The sequence below is a fragment of the Lygodium microphyllum genome, chromosome 24 (genome assembly GCF_053477565.2).
Source record: "Lygodium microphyllum isolate KBCC chromosome 24, Lygodium_microphyllum_v1.1.10, whole genome shotgun sequence".
NCBI lineage: Eukaryota > Viridiplantae > Streptophyta > Polypodiopsida > Schizaeales > Lygodiaceae > Lygodium > Lygodium microphyllum.
The window spans coordinates 81,815,346-81,838,658 of NC_141158.1; the positions used below are offsets into that span (position 1 = coordinate 81,815,346).

The 23,313-nt window shown below is 40.0% G+C and overlaps 1 protein-coding gene across 2 annotated transcripts in view; it reads right to left on the reverse strand.

Annotated features, from left to right (window-relative positions):
• MNS1 (alpha-mannosidase 1) overlaps positions 1 to 17,867 on the reverse strand; it is a 96,294-nt gene extending 78,427 nt beyond the window's left edge. Inside the window, exons 1-6 of one of the 2 annotated variants that reach the window (XM_087665978.1) lie at positions 17,481 to 17,867; positions 17,126 to 17,406; positions 6,868 to 6,915; positions 6,508 to 6,720; positions 6,298 to 6,410; positions 5,950 to 6,015 (exon numbers count right to left, since the gene is read on the reverse strand). In XM_087665978.1, coding sequence (XP_087522104.1) covers positions 5,950 to 6,015; positions 6,298 to 6,410; positions 6,508 to 6,720; positions 6,868 to 6,915; positions 17,126 to 17,278 — 593 coding nt within the window. In that variant the 5' untranslated portion in view covers positions 17,279 to 17,406; positions 17,481 to 17,867. Of the gene's footprint in view, positions 1 to 5,949; positions 6,016 to 6,297; positions 6,411 to 6,507; positions 6,721 to 6,867; positions 6,916 to 17,125 lie in introns of both variants that reach the window. The other variant, XM_087665977.1, reaches the window with a different exon arrangement.
• Between the last annotated feature and the right edge of the window lie 5,446 nt (positions 17,868 to 23,313).

Here is a 23,313-nt window from a genome sequence, read left to right on the forward strand (position 1 = left end):
GCAGTGCCATGTGGAACACTAGGCAGCAAATTTTGCCCTGCTCTGCACTGTGCACCTAGCCTGCACACCTCCAGGAGCACCAGCAACTACTGTGGCACCTTAGTGGACAGGTCTGACTGCTGCAGCAGGCCGCCTGTGATTGACAAGGCTGCAGTTGGACAGATACATCTCATGCAGACAGCCAGGTTGCCAGGATAACTGTATCCAGCCAGGTGCAACCACTGCTCCAGCTCTTGTGCAGACAGGCACAGGTATCAGCACAGCCAGCCTGGGGAACAAACACTCCTTCCAAGGTACATGGCTGTGCAGTGACTGAGCAGGTTGCTGTGAATGGTCACTCAGACGTGCAGACCATAGAGAGAGATGTTCTGCCCAGCCTGTGGGAATTACAGATCTGTAGACCTGCGCCTTTAGACACACACGCGCACACACACACACAGGAGAGAGAGAGAGAGAGAGAGAGAATGGCTGGCCTTGATACTGCATTCATCAATCAAAAGATGGCAGCCTTTGGTCCAGCAAGCGTCCCAAGCATGCTTTGGAAGAAGATATGGTTGCTCCTGACCACTCTTATGCGCAAGCAGCCACTATTTCTGATGAATCCCAAGAGTTGGATTGGGATCACCTTCTTGAATTTGCCAGTACACTATTGGGTGATTATGTTCACCAAAAACTTTCACATCCTTCTAACAAGGTTGAGGAGGATCTCATGGATACTGATGTGGATACCAAGGCAACGTTGCATTCATTTTCTGGGTTGTATGAGAAAAGTGACATTGTTTTTATGGGCAGAATTCTGATGTTCGCTAGAATCCATCAATGGTGGTCTTCCTTGATGCAAGCAAACTGTGACGTGTTAATGAAACCTTTGTAGGCCCTAGGTGCTTATATGAAGTGTTATTGCAATCTCCTCAGATGAGGAATTCTCTATTGGCAAAGTTGCCTTCATTCTTTGACCATCACTCAGTTCATGTTGTGCCTTGGAGGCCTCTAGCAGATTTCCAATGTCTACTTTAGCGTGAATGTCCCATTTGGGTGGAAGTTGAAGGCTACCAAGCGGGATATTAGCCTTCGTTGAAGAATGCCATGGCTACTATCCGCACTGTTTTGGTGCCAACTACATTGCATACTGCCTATGGGACACTGTAACTAGCCTTCCTTCCATGGATAGGTGGTAAATCCCTGATTACAACTTAATTACAGCAGCAAACAATAAATGCAAATCTGAGAATACAAATTTACCTACTGATCTTGGACAACGCATACTCGATTGGCCCCAAAATTGGCGCCCCTTTCGGTATTTCTTTAGCTTTATTGAAAAAGAAGTTGATTTACAATGGGATTCTCCCAATCCCCTTCGCAATCCAAACTCCCCTTCCTGTCCAAAGGGACCAACAAGTCGTCAATTTGTTTTGCCCCTTGATTCAGGCACTTAATTGGCCTTCACCCACTTCATAGACGATGGAAATGCTTCAAATTCAATGGCTGGCTAGTCCTCCACCTAAATTTGGCTGAAATTCACCTTCAGCCTTGAAAAATCCAAGTCTTGGAGCTTCCAATTTTCTGGCACACTTCCCAAGGCTGCTGCTAAACTCTAATTTTTGCAGTAAATTAGAGTTTACAACAAAGAAATTTGCAATTTCTCAGCCTCTAAGGGTGCAAATGCTAAGATCTTCGAAGCAAGGCTGAGAAATGGCTGGGAGATGAGAGAGAAAGCTGTAGAGAGAGAAAATTCAAAGTTTTGTCGCGAAGAATGACTGAAAATCAGTCAAATGCAGCTGCTGCCCTGGCACAACAGCATTAAATGCTGTCGCCTACAGCTCAGACATCCAAATCAGCTGTCACCTTGTACTTGAATGCAATTGCCCACCTGTGGAATGTCCGAATCTACAATTGCCTCCTCAAAACTCACTCGTGGCTGGCTGCAATGGCTGAAAATAGGCTGGCCATGGCTGGTCATGGCTCTCCCACATTTGCTACAGCAAGAATGATCTCATTTTTCCTCTTCTTCAACCTTTTACCAACCTGTATGGGCAAGTTTGCCAAGTGGCAACCTTCCCAAATGGTTTTTCCAGCATTATCCATCATTAAATATTAATTTTCAATGTTTAATCACTGAAAATTAATCTAATAATTATTTTGGTGCCCAAAAAAATAATCTAACTGGCCAATAATTAAATTGGCTGGGCATCTTCCACTGCCGAGTCTCTCTGTGCCATCTTTGACCATTAGATCGATGTTAGGTACCATTAAACGCCACATCTCTGTTGAGAAACCCTTCACCCGTAGTTTGCGTTTTTTGCGTTTAGGTTTTGCAGGCCCAAAAAGAGGCGCCATCCTAAATTGACTATACCTATTTATAGGCCACTCTCTCATTCATTCCTCACGGCTACTTCATTCAGTCCGTCACCTCCTCTCCAACCTCTCCCCTACCCTCACACCCCTTCAGGAGGACATTGCAATTCATGGTTCGTTGTTGTCTTCATCATCTTCCTTGTGCTACGACACCCTTGTTCGCTTGTATCACATTCACTCCATGATTCAAAACTTCATCATTCCATCCATCAGAGTTTCTTCTCTCTTCTCTTCTGTTCTCCATGTTTGTGGAGTTCACTCCGTATTCCTCCCTGCAAACCCTACTGTCTCGTTGGTCTGTCATCTTTTGACATGGTATCAGAGCTAGATCTGCTCAAACAGCAGCAAAGATCCTCCACTCCAGTAACAACAAAGACTAGTGACGGGTTTGGCATCCACTTCTCTTCTTCTTCCACTGCATCAAAATCTTGTTTTTGCAAGTTTCACGTGTTTTTAGCTTGCTGCCTACACCCCTTTCGCGGAGGACATCGCAGTCTCAACTGTCCCTTGCTGTCATCTACAATTTGGCGCATGTTTCCAACCTTCCACCTACAGTTTGCAATTGTTTACAGTAGAGCAATTGTTACTGATCACTCTCCACTCAAAAAACAATCCCATTTTTGCAGTTTTCAAGTATTTCAGCTTGCTACCCACACCTCGGATACAAAGGACATCGTGGTCCAAGCTGGCCATGACTGTCTATAATAGTCTGGCACCTATTTTCAGCCTATCAATCACTGTTCGGAGCTGATTTTAGCATATTGACTGCTACTGCTGATATTTCTTGTGTTTTTAGTCTCTCTCTCCTGCAGCCTGCGTTTTTAGTCTCTCTCTCTCCTCACCTGCGTTTTTCTACTAGTTGTAACCTCTTCCTACTCGTAGCATCCTCCTCCCACTGGCAGCTCACTTCCAGCCCTTCCACTGCCCTCCCACCCCTTGCGGTGGACATTGCGGTTCGTGCTTCACACTGTCCTCACACCCCTTGAGGCGGACCTTACAGTTCGTGATTCGTGGCTGACCTCTTCCACCTCTTCCTTCTTCAACAAGGCACACTAGTACCCATGGCTTCTTTACCAACAGATGACCTAACTATTGGGTGCTTCTATTGTGGCATCACCAAACACACCACTGATACTCGCCGACTTCAACCTTTGCTCCCCACCCACCCCCCCCCCCCGGGAATATATGCGTCTTCCACCATGCACTCCTTGTACCATCTCTCCTTTCCGGGCCACTGAGATTATTCTGCATCAGCTATCAGAGTACTATGCTCAAGCCTCAAGGCAATAAGACACATCTGATACACACTAAGTAAAGAAAACCATTTGTGGGAAGCACATGGGTGAGATCCCTAACAAATCCGTCCTACGAATAGGTGGTCCTGGTAAGCTGGAAGCTTCTCTCATTTCACTCAATCCAATACTTGGCACCATGGTCTAGATTGGACCGTATTTATGCTATGCATGAGGATTCCTTTTTACCAGAAATTTTGGAAATGCAAGTGTCGCAACAATATGCCTTATCAAATCATTTTCCTTTATAGCTTGATATGATTAGGCAGCCTATGGATGCTTGCATGAGTCTCTTGGTAGGTTGCCCTTGCAATTTAACTCTTCTTTTTAAAGTCATATTATCTTTAAGGGATACATGAGCCAATTGCTGGAAATGTTCCTATGCGATTTTTCATTGCAAGGCTTGGCCTCATTTGATAGAATGCTTCTTAATGTGCAAACAGTGTCAAGGCAATATGGGATTTACCATGCTTCACTTACTAGGCAATGTTTGCATACTGCAAAGGACATACTACTAGCCTTGCTTTGTCTAGTGTTGCTTGATTATCCACAGGATGCTTTTCTAGTCTCATTATTAACAAAGCTCGTTGAACTTATTCCATGCTTTTAGCTGCAGTCTTATCAATAAGCTAAGCTTCAAGATCTAACTGAGGGTCTTCGGAATAGTTCTTGTCAGACTCATAAATCTATTAAGCTTTGCATGCATCCCCAACACGGGAGAATATGGTGAGATTGCAAAATGCAGATGGTATCATGGCCATAGACCCCCAATCTATTGTATGTACATGTCTGGAGTACTGGGCGAATCTCTTGCGTTCACGACAACCATACTCTCCTCAAGTTGCTCATGCCTGTGCAATCTTTTGTACCTTGGTTAGAGATCAAGTTCCAGAGGACATGCAAGATACTCCGAAGGCTAATATCCATGAGGGTGAAGTTATGGAAGTTTTGTTGCATTTGCCTCATGGTAAAAGTCCTAGTTGGGATGGTATTACTAATGAATTCTTTGAAACCTATGCATCTCTTTTGGCAAAACCACTAGCAGCCATGTGTCAATAGGAGCACTTACACAAAACACACACTTGCAAGAGTATGTAGCACAAAAAAACTTAATTTAATTGGATAAAGAAGATCTTATGGGACACTTTACAATAACTTCCACTAGTTCTCTTCATAACGCTCATCAATGGTTTATACACTATAATTTCTCCTCCTTTGATTCTTCACATAGATCATGATGGACTGCTTCATCAATCTGTATTTCGTTTATCCCATGCTTTGTTGACTGAAACATTGAATTATCTATGATCTGTCCAGGTGATACTGTCAGAGATCCTCTCAGCATTAGAGCCATTTGTCTTTGCTGATGAAGATCCCATCTAAATCTATGTAGAAGAATCACCTTGTCACACATCTTCACCTCCAAGGGATCCATCAAGGACTATGACACCTTCCTATCAAATGAAGGTACTCCACATCAACAACAATATCATTCATGATGCCCACAACCTTCAACCCCGAGGAACCTATATTGTGACTTGAACCTCTAATGTTTGACACAAAGAAGTATCATAGGTCTAGAAAATCCATAGTATTGCATTTCAATCATGCGAACATCTTCAAATGGGAAAGGATCTCTAAAGTGTACCACATACAGAGACAATTTCATATCCAAAACACAAACACTATGGATCAAAAACATCAGTCCTGCAAGTACAAATGGAGTTTCATGCCAGAGGTGGCCATTCTACCATTACGAGACTCAACGACTTGACTTAGCATGCCAGTCCCTCTCAATTCACCTTTCTGTCACAATCACCAGTCTGATAGACTCGAGTTTTCCAGAATCTGAGGTATAAAGGAATCGAGCTTGCACAAAAGTCATATGTATGCCACGAATGTACTGTTCTCAGCTGGCAGTATTTTGGGAACATTTGAGCCTGAACATATATGCCCAATTATCTGGCAACATTAGTTGGTGAACATAGAGTCCAAGCCAAATCAGGCAATGCCAACTCACCTTTCTTAAGTTCCAATACCATCCTGTGTTAGAATTTGAATTTGGACCGTTTTTAAGTCCCAATACCACACTACAAGAAAAGAACCGTGGTAACTCCAAATGAGACTGAAGAATATAGGAGATAATTATGAGAAAAGAAAAGCAAGAGAAAACAAGTTTGAATTGTACAAAGCTGAAAATACAAACTCTTTTAAAAAAATTGCTTGAAACATTGACCAAATGAATAACAAAACGAAACATTTGACGACTAGAGATATCCAACAATCAGCAAATATTATGTACCTGATTGTTGTTTCAAATACACTTGCATCATACTGTTTATCAAATGTCATCTTTGTTGCAACCCACCTGCATCCAAAGGGAAAAACACGACAAGTATCAAAATAGACACATGATGCACTGTCTAAAGTTTCACATTGTTGATTAGCCCTAAACAATAAAAGAATATTCCCTATCTTCTATGAGATCAATGGACACTGAGAATGTCAGCAGGATTATGGCTTCATTTACTCTCACTCAATTAAACAAAACTTAATGATAAAATTGAACTCTTAATGATAAAATTAAGAACTTAATGATAAAAGTAAAAACTCCAACAAAAAACTGCATGAAACATTAATATAAACATACTCTTTAGCCTTCTCAAACTCATCATGCAGACCCATGATATAAAGCGTATCCAAAGAGTCCACAATAGTCGCCCCAAGGCCTCCAAAATCATTTGATCCTCTTTGTGATTGAGGCTAAAGGCACAATAAAAATAAAAAATCACTCTTCATATGGAATTCTAATCAGTAAGTTTAGATTAACTTTTGACTGCAAAAGGTTCTGGATCCATACCAATAGTTCATCCATACCCCAAGCATACTTTTCATAGGAACTCCATGCATGGATCATAGCACCCCTAACTTTGTCCCTTCTCTCACGTGCCACAGGATCCATGTCTTCATAATTCTCCTCTCCATAATTCAAACCTTTCAGAACCGATTTCTCACTTTTACTTTCACTAAGATCTTGTACTTTGTCACCCAAAAGCCTTTTATATTCTTCCAACTGCAAAAAACCTAATACCACATAAGTCAATGTCATTACCTACACTAACAGCGCATGTTTCATAAGTGGATGGGATCGTAGTTTTAAAAACAGAGACTTAGTTGTGGTGATAAAACACAATAAATGGTTCTAAAAACTTTCACTTGCCTTTTGAGATAGTTCTTCATTCAATTCAGTAAGCCTTGATACCTCCTCCTGTAAAACATCACAGACGTTTAATTGCAATTAGACAAGACTATCGTAATTAGTTCTCCTCAAAAAAAGGGGGGGCTGGCATCCACCATTTTTCCAAGTTTAAAGGATAGAAAGAGTCTAAAAATACCTCAAAGGCAGCAGTTATTTCAATAATGTTGTATTTAAAGTTCTAATAAGGATTTTCGTGACAAAACACCACAATCATAGAACGATGGACACAGGGAAAACTACCATTAACCATTTGAAATTTTATAAAAGTTTCAAGCACATATTGGAATCTCGGATCTGCTGGTCAACCCACTTCATAGAGTTAGTAAGCTAGACAAAAAGGCCAACCTACTTTCTGGTTTCCAACTTAATTATTCAACCTTCTATCCTCCAAACTCTGGATATGGAAGCAAAAGGACCAAGGGTTATTGCAACCAACCTTCGTTATGGGCAAGGGTGGTAAATTACCTAAATAAGCACTAATTACTGCAAGCATAGAATTCATATAAACTGAAAATACAAATGTTACCATTAATCATCAACAATGGACACCATGTTGGCCTACAACTCGCGCCCCTTGTGGTATTTCTATAACTTGTATTGCTAAGGTTGAAATACATTGAGATCCACTCTGATCTCCTTCAATCTTCAATACATCTTTCTATCCATAGCAACCAACAAGTCTTCAAACCGATGTGCCCCTTGGTTTGCTTGGGGATTGGCCTTGAATTTGCTCCTTGGATAACAAATTCTGCCTCAAACTTAATGTTGACTGGCTGGCCTCTTGACACTTTCTAGAATCCCCATGTTTCAGCTGCCAACTTTCAAGTACTAGGCCCTAAATTCTGAGAACTCTTCCTAAGGTGGCTGGTAAACCCTAATTTCTGCTGAAAATCAAGGTTTACCAACTTCAATTCCACCCTCCTGCACTTGAATTTGGCTAGGATTGTCACAACTCTATAGAAACAAAATTTGTATCCTTTTTCATAAATTTGTCTATATAATAATTTATTAAATTTGTTTCCTTTGCACTAATTAGATATAAAGAAAAGTGCATTGGAGCTGGCGACTGATGAGTGGTCACAGATTATGGTGGACCCACGCGGTGGGTTAGAGAAAAGATAATTCACACTTCCACCTATATGGCCCGATTGGGTGCCTGTGACCAAAACTCATGCATATCAGGGTTAGACTCGCACACAGAAAGGATTGATGCCTTGAAGTGTGGGCTAGATCCAGCCAGAATAGACAGTTACAATCAACAAGATGGCATGATCATGAAATGCTTGTAGAATGTGCATGTGTGGGCTGCAAGCTTGAAATGCACATTTCTTTGCATAGGAAAGTCACATGAAGATTCTGATACCGTTTTTGCGATGTACACATAAAAAGCTTTTATATGACACCCATATTGGGGGGTCCCTAAATTTTAGGAGTCTCGAATTAGCCTAAAAATGCTAGTCCTAAAAAATAGGGATGTCATTCTAAAAATAGTAAATTCTATACTCTGACTGTGCTTACTAAATTTGATTGTTTCTATTCTTAACAGTATTCAGCCCAAAAAGGAAGGCCATAGAGAAGAGACAAGTGTCAAGATACTTGTCACACAAGTTTCCAAGTGTCCCACCACTTGTCACATCTCATGACATGTGGCTGGACACTTGTCTTGTGCTACTCCACTTTCCCCTTTTGTACTAGCTCTTCCCTCTCCTATAAATAAGAGCTCGTTTTTCTTCATTCAACATCATTTTTCTTTGTTGTAAACTCATGTACAGCACCCACAGATAGCCAGAAACTGGCCCCATCCATCCCCATCATCATCCCCCACTTCTCCTTTATCAAATTCCTCCATATTCCCTCTTCTATCACTTCTATTTTACAAGACAGCAAGCCTGCAAATTCATTACAACACCTCCTTCTCAAACTCTTTCTTCCATTTTAGCAACAAGAAGCAAGCCCTATCCATGTACTGCTGATCAACGATGGAGAAAGGCTGATTTCCCCTCTTTCTTCTCTCATACTGTAAAGAAATCAGTTCTTATCATTGCATAATAGATAATGCACGTGTGTTTGTACATCTTTGCATGATCTTGTGAGAGTGAGAATTACTTCTCCTCACTCTCAGGTTGATTGTAACTGAGCTCTTCCCTAAGGAACTTGGGTTGAGCAGAAATACATTCCTTCGGGGGGAGGGGGTTGCCCATCTTCCACCCTCAATCTTGTCTCCATTACTTTTACATTTTCATGGCTGTAATTTTGTGAGTAATTTTCATTTTCAGCTTTAAGTATTCATTCTCCTTTATATTAAATCTCGAAAACAAGCGAATATCATAATTGTTAAGCATACTACGTTGTTCGGGGCGTTTACAGTGGTATCAGAGCTTTGGCTCGGTCCTCACCCCAACACTGGTAGTGCTTACAATTATAAGTTTGTTTGTTTTCAGCCCTTGCATTGAGTGCTTGAGCATATTTTTCTTAGAGTCTCAATGGATTAGTCGAGGTGCTATCCTTCAAGCCATTCAAAGTCTTAGAGAGGAGAATCAACAAATTCGTGAGCAACTTCTCAAACTAAAAAAAGTTGAGAATCCCAAAGAATTCAAGGAAAGAAGCCCATCTGCTTCAAGGAGACAAAGCCATACCAATGAAAGGAGCCGATCAAGAAGTCCAACTACTTCGTAGAGGCAGTTCCATTCTACTTCAAGACAAAGAAAGAGATCGCGTTGAAGCTCATCCTCTTCTTCAAAGTCATCTGGCGCCTACTCTGATGGACCCTCTTTTAGTGACGAAGAGTCACACCCTTCTCGTGGAATACCTCATCATCGTCAAAGGCGTCAACATTCTTCACGCTCGTCTCCATCTTCATCCCTATCAAGCACTTCATCATCTTCAACCTCAAGATCCGGGCATGGACGAAGGCATAAGAAGAAGAAGAAGACTAAGTCACTATCTCAACTTAAAAAGAAGATCAAGTTCAGTATGTATGATGGTTCCTAAAATCCTGATCTTCTTCTGAAGTTTATTCGTCAATTTCAAATTTATATGGTCGTGACAAGTATAAAGAAAAAGAAAAGATTAAGTTTGCAGCTTTACATTTGACCGACTTAGCCTATACTTGGTGGACGAGGTTGGAATATGATCATGCTGTCCCAAAATCATAGCGGTCATTTGTTCGCATGATACAAAGTCAATTTCTTCCTGTTCATTTCAAAAGAGATATAAAGATGGAATGGGATCGGCTTTGGCAAAGGAAAAATGAGTCACTTGGTGACTATACCAAGAGATTTTGGGAGCTACTTTTGAAGGTCCAACATTTCAAGAAGATCAGCAGTTCAGAAAAGCTTAGGAAGTTTCAAGGAGGTTTGCTTTTAAACTTCGTACTGCTCTTAATCATTATCATTATTCTAGTCTCAGGGAACTCATTGACCATGTTGAGACATGGGAAATGGAGCACAATGGCAACAAATCATTCCAAAAGAATAATAAGAAGAAAGTAGCTGATGATGAGGAGTATTCAGCCCCAAATGAATGACAAAAACAGCGGCAAAAGCAGCCATCAAATCAAAAGAAGATGAAGCCCTATGCACCTCCTAATGCTTCTCAATTTCACTTCAATCTATACCCACAAGCAAAGCAACTTTCCGAAGAAGAAAAGTAGCGCTTCATGAAAGAAGGGAAGTGCTTTAAATGTGGACAAACACGCCACATAGCGAAGCAATGTCCAAACAAAGAACAAAGCAAGGTTTCTCACAACAAGCCTAAGTTGCCAGTGAAAATCAATGCTATCAGTGATGTAGTTACAAACACAACTCACACTCCAGAGATGCGCAAATTATTAAAAGCTTGGGAACAGTTGCAAGGTAAGCAAGCACTATTCTTGATAGATCTTGGGGCGAATGAAAATGTCATTTCCTTGCAATTAGCTAAAGAGCTTGGATTAAAGAATAAAGAGATGGACACTCTAGCAGAAATTCACCAAGCTTTAAATACTGATAAAGGTGACACAGTGAAGACTGTGACACCCTACATTGGCAAGCTCAAGTTTCAAATTCAAGGCTACAGTGACGAAGATACCTTCTGTATTGGAGACCTTGATGGTTGCGATGTGATTCTTGGCATGCCCTAGAATCATAGAGTAGATTCAACCATCTTCTCTCAGAAAAAGAAGGTAGAACTCACCAACAAAGGCAAAAAGTACGAGATCCAAGCTGGAGTTTCTAGAGACACCATACCTATGGCAAGCCATATGCAAGTCTCTAGAGCAATTAAAGATTGTGTTCAATGTTGTTTGCTTTATGTCACTGATGTAAAAGATAATATGAATACTGAAAACCAAGAGTGACTTCAGCTCTTGGAAAAATATAAAGATTGTTTTTCGGAAGATCTTCCTTATCAGCTTTCCCCAGAAAGAAGAAGAAATCAGAAAGCAAGTCGAAGACCTACTCAACTGTGGGCTAATTAGGCCAAGTAGCTCACCATTTTGTTCACCGATTCTTCTTGTTTAAAAGAAAGATGGCACATTCAAAATGTACATTGATTATTGAGCCCTCAACAAAATCACTGTGAAGAATCGGTTTCCTATTCCCAGAATTGACAACATTTTGGATCGTCTAGGAGGCTCAAAGGTTTTCAGCCGCATTGATCTAAAGAGTGGTTATCATCAAATTAGGGTAATACCACAAGATGTACACAAAACTACTTTACTTTCCACACTTCATACGGTCTTTATGAATTCTTGGTGGTTCCTTTCGGATTAACCAATGCACCAGCCACCTTTAATCGAATGATGGAGCGCATCTTTAGAGAGAATCGACAATATGTCGGTACTTTCTTTGATGATATTCTTGTCTTTAGCAAGAATGAAAAGGAGCATCATCAGCACTTGGAGATTGTTCTACAATTACTTCAACAAAATCAACTCTTGGTAAATGGTAAAAAGAGTGATTTTTTCATGCATAAAATAAATTACCTTGGGCATGTCATCTCTTTTGAAGGGATTCAGATGGATCCTGAAAAGATCAAGATAATCCAAGAATGGTCTCATCTTCATGATGTACATGAGATGTGATCATTTCTCGGCTTATGATCTTATTACCACCGCTTCATCAAGCATTTTGCACATATGGCTTCTCCACTTCATGACCTTACAAAGAAGAAGACCTCTTTCCAATGGAAGGAAAAAGAGAAGACAGCCTTCACAAGGCTGAAAACAGCTCTTACTTCTGGACCTGTTCTTATCATTCCAGATTTGGTAAAACCATTTGTGGTGGAAGCAGATGCTTGCGGTGATTGTATTGGTGCAGTGCTAAATCAAGAAGGCCATACTGTAGCCTTTGAAAGCCGCCATCTAAATGATGTGGAGAAAAGGTATGACATTTATGAAAAGGACCTCTTAGCAGTGGTTCATGCTTTGAAGATATGAAAACATTATCTTTTAGGCAATGAATTCCTTATCAAAACTAATCATCAGAGCTTGAAGTATTTCAAGACTCGAAAGCATTTGCAGGAGAAACATGCAAGATGGGAAAATTTCTTGTCTATGTTTCATTTTCAAATTATGTACACTCCAGGGAAACAAAATGTAGTTGCTGATGCACTTTCTAGAGTGCCTCACATTGCAACTATTACAGTGGCTCATCATGAAGATTTTCAAACGATCAAGAATACTTATGATGAAGATGCTGATTTTGCAGCAATTTGGTCAAATTTACAGCAAGGAGGTTCTCATCCAGATTATTCCATCAAAGACGATTACCTTCTCACGAACAATCGCCTTTGTGTCACTCTTCCTATTCGACAAAAGGTGCTTAAAGAAAGTCATGAACCCCCTTATGCAGGGCATAGAGGGAGGGCAGCCACTCTAAGTGCAATTGAGAGCTACTTTTATTGGCCAACATTACGAAGAGATACACATAACTTCATTGAGGCTTGTCTAGTATGCCAAAAATCCAAGTATGATAGGCAGAAGACTCCAGGATTGTTGCAACCTCTTCCAGTGCCCAAAGATCCATGGGAATCTATCACAATGGATTTCATCTCAGGTATTCCAAGAACACCTCAAGGTTATGATATGATTTGGGTCATAATTGACCGATTCAGCAAGCTATCATATTTTATTCCATGTCATAAAACATTGAAATCCGCACAAGCTGCAAGACTTTTCATTCAACATATCTTCAGATTACAAGGTATGCCTTTTGAGATCATTTCAGATAGAGACTCCAAATTCACAAGTAACTTTTGGCGTGCTTTATTTGAGAATTTGGGAACCACTTTAAAGTTCTCCTCAGCTTTTCATCCTCAAACTGACGGCCAAACAGAGGTGATGAATCTCACTCTTTTGAATATGTTAAAAGCTTATGTTAGTGAACATAAGTCACAATGGGAGAAATATCTTCCATTATTGAAGTTTGCTTACAACAATACAGTGCACTCATCCACAGGGAAAGCTCCAAATGAAATAGTACAAGGTAAAGTGATTCCTCCTCCAATTATTCGCACTAAAGATAAGATTTTTGCTGCTGATGAGTTTGCTTCAGATTTAAAAACAACAATGGATCAAGTTCGAGCCACTATCAAAGTTGCCCAAGAGCGACAAAAGAAGCAAGCAGATAAACGAAAAAGACCTTTGGCTTTTGAAAAAGGTCAATATGTCTTGCTAAAGTTTGATAAAAGCAAGCTCAAACAAGGTTCCGGTCAAAATTCATCTTTTCCAAAGCTCTCCAGTAGATACTTTGGACCCTTCAAAGTGATTGAGAAAATAAATGAAGTTTCTTATCGACTTGAGCTTCCTGCTCATTGGAAAATACACAATGCTTTTCATGTAAGTTTGCTAAAACCTTACATAGGACCAGAACCAAAGGAACCCATTACTGAAGATCCCCCAGAAGTTGAAGAAACAGAGCAACTCTTGGAACCTGAACAGATTTTGTTTCACAAGGATCGAATCACGAGAAGTGGCCTTGTGACACGAAAATTCTTACTAAAATTCAAGAATCTATCCACAACAGATGCACAGTGGGTAGATGAAAAATTCATGAAGGATTACCCAAACATTCTTCAGCCATATCAACAAGCTTTTCAGCTGAGGACAGTTGAATAAAAGCCAGAGGGCTGTCACAACTCTATAGAAACAAAATTTGTATCATTTTTCATTAATTTGTCTATATAATGATTTATTAAATTTGTTTCCTTTGCACTAATTAGATATAAAGAAAAGTGCATGTGCATTGGAGCTAGCCACTCATGAGTGGTCACAGGTTATAGTGGACCCACGTGGTGGGTTAGAGAAAAGATAGTTCACACTACCACCTATATGGCCCGATTGGGCGCCTGTGACCAGAACTCACGCATATCAAGGTTAGACTCACACACAGAAAGAATTGATGCCTTGAAGTGTAGACTAGATCTGGCCAGAACAGACAGTTACAATCAACAAGATGGCATGATCATGAAATGCTTGTACAATGTGCATGTGTGGGCAGAAAGCTTGAAATGCACATTTCTTTGCATAGGAAAGTCACATGAAAATTCTGATACCATTTTTGCGATGTACACAGAAAAAGCTTTTATATGACACCCATATTGGGGGGTCTCTAAATTTTAGAAGGTCCCTAAATTTTAGAAGCCTCGAATTAGCCTAAAAATGCTAGTCCTAAAAAATAGGGATGTCATTCTAAAAATAGTAAATTCTATACTCTGACTGTGCTTACTAAATTTGGTTGTCTCTATTCTTGATAGTATTCAGCCCAAAAAGGAAGGCCATAGAGAAGAGACAAGTGTCAAGATACTTGTCACACAAGTTTCCAAGTGTCCCACCACTTGTCACATCTCATGACATGTGGCTGGACACTTGTCTTGTGCTACCTCAATTTTCCCTTTTGTACTAGCTCTTCCCTCTCCTATAAATAAGAGCTCGTTTTTCTTCATTCAGCATCATTTTTCTTTGCTGTAAACTCATGTACAGCACCCACAGATAGCCAGAAACTGGCCCCATCCATCCCCATCATCATCCCCCACTTCTCCTTTATCAAATTCCTCCATATTCCCTCTTCTATCACTTCTATTTTACAAGACAGCAAGCCTGCAAATTCATTACAACACCTCCTTCTCAAACTCTTTCTTCCATTTTAGCAACAAGAAGCAAGCCCTATCCATGTATTGCTGATCAACGATGGAGAAAGGCTGATTTCCCCTCTTTCTTCTCTCATACTGTAAAGAAATCAGTTATTATCATTGCATAATAGATAATGCATGTGTGTTTGTACATCTTTGCATGATCTTGTGAGAGTGAGAATTACTTCTCCTCACTCTCAAGTTGATTGTAACTAAGCTCTTCCCTAAGGGACTTGGGTTGAGCAGAAATACATTCCGTCGGGGGGGTTGCCCATCTTCCACCCTCAATCTTGTCTCCATTACTTTTACATTTTCATGGCTGTAATTTTGTGAGTAATTTTCATTTTCAGCTTTAAGTGTTCATTCTCTTTTATATTAAATCTCGAAAACAAGTGAGTATCATAATTGTTAAGCATACTACGTTGTTCGGGGCGTTTACAAGGATCTCTTGAGGAAAGCTTTGAATTGGCTAAGGGAATAATGAGAAAGAGAGAGAGATTTCAAAGTTTCATCCCCAAAATTGGCTAAAATCTTGATGTTTCCTTGCTATGAATGGCTGATTGACTGCAGCTCAACACCAACAGGAGCCCCATATGCAATCACCTACCCTTGTGGATCCCAAAATTGTTGTCGCCCACCTATAGACAACCTACAAGGACTGTGATCTACCTCCAATGACCTCTTGATCAGCTTGGGATAGCTCGTTAACAACCTCCAATGGCTGGACTAATCACCAATGGTTTAAAAATCCCAGCAGCAGCTCTCTCTCTCTCTTTCTCTCCCAACCTCCATGCTAGAATGAGGCTCCAACGACCTCTAATAGCCTTTGGCTCACTTGCATGGGCAAATTTTGCGAAGTGGAAACCTTCTGATTGCATTTTTCAGCAATTTTTGACCCAATTAAATTAATTTTCAAAATATTAATTCTAAAAATTAATGTAAGTATTAATTCTTGCTCAAAAACTTAACTATATCAACCAACAATTCAATTGGCTGGGCTAATTTGTCATCCAAACAATCCAAAGCATTTATACAATCACACCTCAGACCATATTGCCTAATACTTTGATTGCCCCTTGCCGTAACAAGAAATAGTTGTTGGTAGACCTAGCCCTTATGCCGTCATGTCTTATTGCCCACCTAGTGCTTTGTTGTTGCTGGTCTAGCAAAGCTTGCAACCTTGAGGCTTGGATGAAAGCTTCCAAATCCTAATATGCACATTTGTATATTCCTCAATATATCCTCTGGCCACTAGCATTGGAAGATTAATCCAACAAAAATGCAATGCTTAAAGTTACATTCTAATCTAGCTTATATGGACCCCCCGAACTCTCTTCTAATGGAGCAATGGTGCACAAAAAGTATGAGAGCATTGCTTGAAATAGATTTATTTAATTGGCTGTTTTGCAAGTGAACAACAAAAACAGGCATGATGCATCCATTCAGGTCAGCTGCTTTCAACTGCACAAAAGAGAGTATAAGAGTGTGTTTTTTAAGGTTTTTGTTTTTTTAGGGATGGGATGAGGAAAAGAGGGAGAACTTGTGTGATAAGGGGGGCCGGTGGGCAGGAGGGGTGGGGGGGTGGGGGGGCAGGGGGTGTGCACCCGTGGGGGTGGTTTTTGGACATGTGCTGGTGGTAAGATCTACCACGTGTAATACTGGACATTGGGTTACTGAATACAATTCAACCACCTACCAAACAGTGGATGTTAGATCACTTGATACAATTATATCACCTACCAAGAGTGCATCAACCATTACAATACCATGGCCTTGTGGCCAATGCTAACAAACTCCACATGAGGAGTGTTTATGCCGTGCTCGCATTTTTGCATTGAATGAGGTATTGACATACCTCTGAAAAATAGACATACAGACATCCTCCTACATAACAATTCTTGCAGAAGATACAACTCATCCAAAAGGCAATTCATATTAGTTTCTGTATCTACAGAAACTACTAAAACACTCAGTGCCATCTTCAACCATACCATGAGTGGAGTCATATTTCATATACACAACAATAAGACAGTAAAATTTTCACCTTCTGGAAGACTGGCTACATGTAGCAAACAGTGGTGCAAGACTTTGCCATTGAAAAAATGCATACCTGGTGTTCACGAATCACGGTCTGCTGATCCCAAACTGCAAAAGAGACGCAGACAAAGATGGCAAACATAAGGAGAAGCCGACGTGGGCGCTTGAGGTAGTACGATGGCTGCAGATAGCGAAGGGCGCCATTGGAGGATCTCTGCCGTACCATTGCAGAGATGGATGGGACCAAGGAAACTCCCCACACTTACTGCTTTGGGTAAAGAACTGGTATGCACAGCGGCCCCTAACACCGACGGCCTTGGGTATGGCACAGAAGCCCCAGTACAGAAGAAAATCCTGTATGCGAAATCTGTAAGGGCTTTAAGCTGTGCACCCCAACAACCCAAATCGGACAAGAAAAACCCACGTACAAAATCCGAAGGGTTTCAAGCTCCTGCCTCCTGGATGTGGGTGTAGGACCCACACGGGCGATGACAGGAATCCGGCTTCAATGCTGGAGAATTCACTGGAAAATTGGCACGCCCAAAAGTGAGATTCCTTGTTACGAGCGAGATCCCCTGTTTCTCAGAGGAATTCGATCCAAAGGAAAATAGAAACGGAGCTTTGCTGGGTTGAGGGTCTTCTGCTGGAATGTGCGTTTGCGTAGTGAAAACTCATATGTGCGTCTCTCTCTCTCTCTCTCTCTCTCTCAGAGGGAAAGGAGAAGCTCGAGCCTTATGCTTGAATCGGCCCTGCTTCCGACTTCCGTGTCCTGTCCTATAGCTTCCCTTGCTTCCGACCCACCTCCTTGCTTTTGCTTGACTGCTGATATCATCAGTGCTTTTGATCTTTTCTGCGTTGCTATCTAATCAATGTGGGCCCCGTTTAGGGAGGTCTACCGTCTTAGCAACCAAGTCGTATTTTTTACTCCGTTTTTCTGTGATCTGCCTTCTTTGAGTTGTATCCCGCTAGCAGCAGTTCACACGGTCAGTGTCATTATGAAGCTTGCGAGGTTACACTTCACCCATTTTGCATTGTAAAGTAACCGTACGAATGCTTTACTTTGCTCACAATAAAAAAAATAACAAACAAAGCATTTCATGTGCAACAGATGATGTGCTCTACGTATAATGATATACCAGTGTTCCTTGTATCCTTTGCACACGGAACGCTATCTCGCTTGCTATGAATCGCATTTCAACTTCACTTTCCTATTGTAGAGCATTGTCTCCCCTCACTTTTTCCACCATATTTTGTATTTCACTCTCCTCAACTTCACACAACAACTTCAGTTTTCTTTTTCCTTCCTTTTTCCTTCTCTCTCCCTCTCTTTTTTCCTTCTCTCCCTCTCCTCTTTTTCTTTTTTCATGTTCTCTCTTTCCTGTCTTTTCCTTCTCTCTCTCTCTCTTTTTACTTATATCTATCTCTCTTTCTTTTCTTTTCTCTTTCTTTGTTTCTTATTTTTCTCTCTCCTCTTTTTTATTCTCTCTCTCTCTCTCTCTCTCTCTCTCTCTCTCTCTCTCTCTCTCTCTCTCTCTCTCTCTCTCTCTCTTCATCGAGGGACGATAGCTACTACTAATGGACAATGAAGAGAGGGAGAAGAGGAAGTCTGTGATGATGGAGTACTAGGTAGGTGTGAAGGGCACAATATTGCATGTAATGTGATCTAATGGTTTGGCCAACTCATCTTGTGCTCAAGTCAAAGATGTTCTTACAAGAACATGTGGACATCCAGGGTTGCAAACACAATAAAATTTTTGAAAATAAAAGTTTGTCCATGTGTACATACATGTAGCACTATGATTAGAAAGAGGAGACATCATTCATAGAATATCTATCCATGCTTTGATGCATTGCCATTAGAAAGAGGACACGATATGGATGCAAGCACCAATGGTATTGATGGACAACAAAGTGGGGAAGGAGAAGAACTCAATGATGACGATAGAGGATTGGACAAGCGTGAAGGGCACAATATATGCATATAATGCAATTTGATGGTCTAGCTAACTCATCTAGTGTTCAGGTCTTAGATGTTTATGTAGGAAGATGTGGGTATCAAGGTTTGCAGTCACTAAATAAAATTGAAAATAAAAGTTTGTCCATGCATAGATGCACATAAAACTATGATTAGAAAGAGGAGACATCATTCACAGTATATCTATCCATGCTTTGGTGCACTTTGATTAGAGAGATGGTATGGATGCAAGCATTGACAATATCTATCATGGCTACCATCTCATCATGCATAAATGATGTCATTTGGGGATTTGCAGAGGAGCAAGGGCTATGCTTGCCATTGCCATGTAATATCATATTTTAGGTAGCCAAAGATGACAAGGGATGAGAGCAATATCCAAACCAACAAACATGCCATCATTCTTGCTAATTTATACAAGCAAGGTAGCATGGAAGCACCAAAATCCAACACCTCAAAATAAAGATACTTAGACCCTAACACCTATTAATTTATATACCCCTTTCGTAAGCTATCTTGAAGTTAACAACATGGCAAAACTCATAGTCATCCCATGTGTAAAGTCTTTCGGTAACCACCTCAATATGTGCCTTTCACTAAGTGACAAACTTAGAAGCTTGAGATTTATCCTCGGTCGATCATGAAAGCCACACGAGTTCATGCAAAACCACTCCACCACAATGTCCATGGCTATCAAAACCAAGTACACCACCATTGGTTTCCTCTTCACTACCAAGGCACCAATGCCTCAATGTCTGAGCGCTACAAAGCCTTCCCCCTTCAAATATGGCCCATTTGTGATCTTGTCATCAAGTGTGACGGGAGGCTGGGATGGAGACATCAAGCTTATCATGATAGGTGGAGAGGGGTTTCCACCCAGAGCTGGCGGTTGAGGATATATCTCAAGCTCCTTGTTTTGTTGTATAATAGCGTAAGTTGAATGGTTCATCGAGGTCTCCCATAACTTTACACGTGGCACTTTTTTTTTCCTATTGAGTCCATCAATTTCAGTGGTTAGTATTTCAAGCTGGGTTTATCAGGTTTATATGTTTTAAATTGGAGATATTTCTCACATGTTAGTATTTCGTGTTTTGGTTATTTACGTAATAGTTTTTTGAGAGATCGGAAGTTCAATGCCTATTTAGCCTCCCTTTTTGTTTCTCATGCACTTAGTTTTAATGTTTTGTGATGAAATATTAACGATTGATGTTCTAATTGCCCTTTTTTTTTCATGGCATCCCATTTTACTTTTTGTAAAAGTCGTATATGTATTAAAACTTTGTTTTTCATATAGATCATTTAACATGAATTATTTTATTTTTCATAAATTTATTATAGCTTTTATAAAGATAATACATGCACTAGGTTTCATTTCACGTATTTATCATTCAATATTTCATAAGTGATACTTTTACTAAAATGTGTATCTCACATAACCATACTCTAAGTAATACATCTATTAGAATTCATTTCTCATATAGATCATTTAACAACATTGTAGGCAATACATATATTAAATTCATTTGCCATACAATTAAATGACTTTGTAAGAAATACATGTAAACTATCAATTTCATTTCATTTCTCATATTTAAGAAAAGGTTATAGTCTTCCACATTGATATTAGCAAAAAGGAACACGACTTGTACAAGCAATTACATATGCCAAACCACTATAACAAGCACCACGTTGATGATATGATTCGCATTATAATTTATTTATCCCTTTGTAAGCTATCTTGAAGTTAATGACGTGGCAAAACTTGTGAATGTGCCACATGCAAAGTCTTTTGGGACCCACATTGGTATGAACCTTTCACTAAGCAACAAACTTGAGAGCTTGAGATTCATCCTCAACCTCCATGACCACAAGTTAACGAGTGGGGCCTCCCACAAGCAAGCAATGGTTTATGGCTAGGTGGGCAATGTAGCTATGGAGTGCTTGGGCCAATGTGTGCGGCCTTATATGTAGTCTTGCTCAATGAACATGCAAGGTGTGCACTATAAGATGCATATGCACGTAAACATGTATGCATATAGCCACAATTACACCTTTAGTGTGCTAAGCACAACACATGCTGTTGTTGCTACAACATCTTGCATCCCAGGGTAAGCAAGTTCGCCATATTGTAGACCCCAATCTCTCTCTCTCTCTCTCTCTCTCTCTCTCTCTCTCTCTCTCTCTCTCTCTCTCTCTCTCTCTCTCTCTCTCTCTCTCTCTCTCTCTCTCTCTCTCTCTCTCTCTCTCTCTCTCTCTCTCTCTCTCTCTCTATGTGTGTGTGTGTGTGTGTGCGTGCGCACGTGCGCACATGCGTGTGTGCATTATTGCACTATTTGTGTACCTCTATCTATAGATGTTATATATCTCTTTCTCTATCTTGCATAAGCACAATTAGTGCTTACTAAATAATCAGTATGAATCAACCACATGAAAACTCAATGAAAATCAACATTTATAAATGCACTTGATGTGTGTGTGTATGTGTGTGTGTGCGCGCGTGCGCACGCATTATTGCACTATTTGTGTACCTCTATCTATAGATGTTATATATCTCTTTCTATATCTTGCATAAGCACGATTAGTGCTTACTAAATAATCAGTATGAATCAACCACATGAAAACTCAATGCAAATCAACATTTATAAATGCACTTGATGTCTTCAACCACACGAAAAATCAATGTGAATGAATAGTTTCTTGATAAAAAATGCAATGGTTGATGTTTTGAAATAGAAGAGGATTTTAAAGAAGAATAAGGTTGACAATGTTGATGGAAAATGCAATGGTTGATGTTTAGAAACAGAATATGAATTTAAGAAAGAATAAGGTCAGTATGTAGGCATTTATTCAAACGATCTTACATCATTTAACATGTTGGATTACCATCTTACAATATTTGAAGTGTTGGATTAAATATGTGTATTCTACAGTATATAGATAGTACATACTTGTAATCTATGGAAACACCCATTGGGAGTGAGTAGATTGTCACTTCTTGATTAATCCTTTACTCCCAAGTGGCATGGGCAAGTAGCATCTAAGGTGTCTTATCTTATATGCACTCGCATTCATGTCAATGAACAATATATTATCATGCACAACAATGCAAAATAATTGACTTTAATTCACCTTCAATCTCATTGTGGACAACATCATATTTAATTGCATGTAATGCCATGGCAAGCATAAATAAAAAGCTCCATGTAATGACTACTTTTGGGCTTCTCACCGAAAGGAAAAGAGGTTTGTGGAGCTGCATGTGCAAAGAGGTGCTACGACACGAGCTTCAATCAAAGGCTTTCCACCCTTGAGGTCACTCTCATTGCCATTGGTGGTCATGTTGGCTAGACAGGAAATCGAGAGAGGGTGGCACATTCTCAACAAATAAGCTTTTAGAACATTCAAATCCTTTGTTCTCATTGGCTCTATCAAAGCTTCCCATCACTTCCATCTATGACAATTGGAGAGAGAGAGAGAGAGAGAGAGAGAGAGAGAGAGAGAGAGAGAGAGAGAGAGAGAGAGAGAGATTGGGGGCTTATGATTTTGTGAAGGCCTTAGATTTTTGTTTCATGGAGGGAGGTAAGTAGTGCAATGCATGCATGTATGGGTGTATGTGTGCACACCTTGCATGGGTGTGCATGCATGTGGTTTTGTGTGTGTGTGCACACGCACATGCAAGTGCGCATGGTAATAAAATTATTGCCTAATACCATCAAATGTGCTAAATAGTAAAGATAAGATTTGAACATAGCATGCAAGGTCCAACTCCAACCATTGTAGTAAGAATTATTTTTGTGCTTTCATGGTTGCACTTTGAACGTAAGGTGTAAAGGCAAAACTTAGTTTTTAAAAAAACATTGCCTTACAATTTTATTTGGGGTTGAACTTGGAAGCATTGGCTTATAATTAAGAAAGATACTTATACATTTATTTACTTGCAATCCATCAAATATTTCTATTTAAAATAATGTTGAAATTCACCACAAAAATAGAATGCCCATAATATAAACTCAAGGGGGGAGGGGTGTGTGTGTGTGTGTGTGTGTGTGTGTGTGTGACACTTGCCAAGTTGTGTATATTTCTATGTGTAAACATGATGTATCTTTCTATGCCTCATTCACAAGCACACATGAGCTAAAGAGAACAAAGACCATGAAAGTATACATTTCAATGCAATCAAGATTGAGCTTGAGCTACAGTCTAAAAGATATGATATCTCCATCCTTGGAAGAAACATGTCTAAAGACCTATATTGTTTTGAGAAAGGATAATATACGCCATTTAAC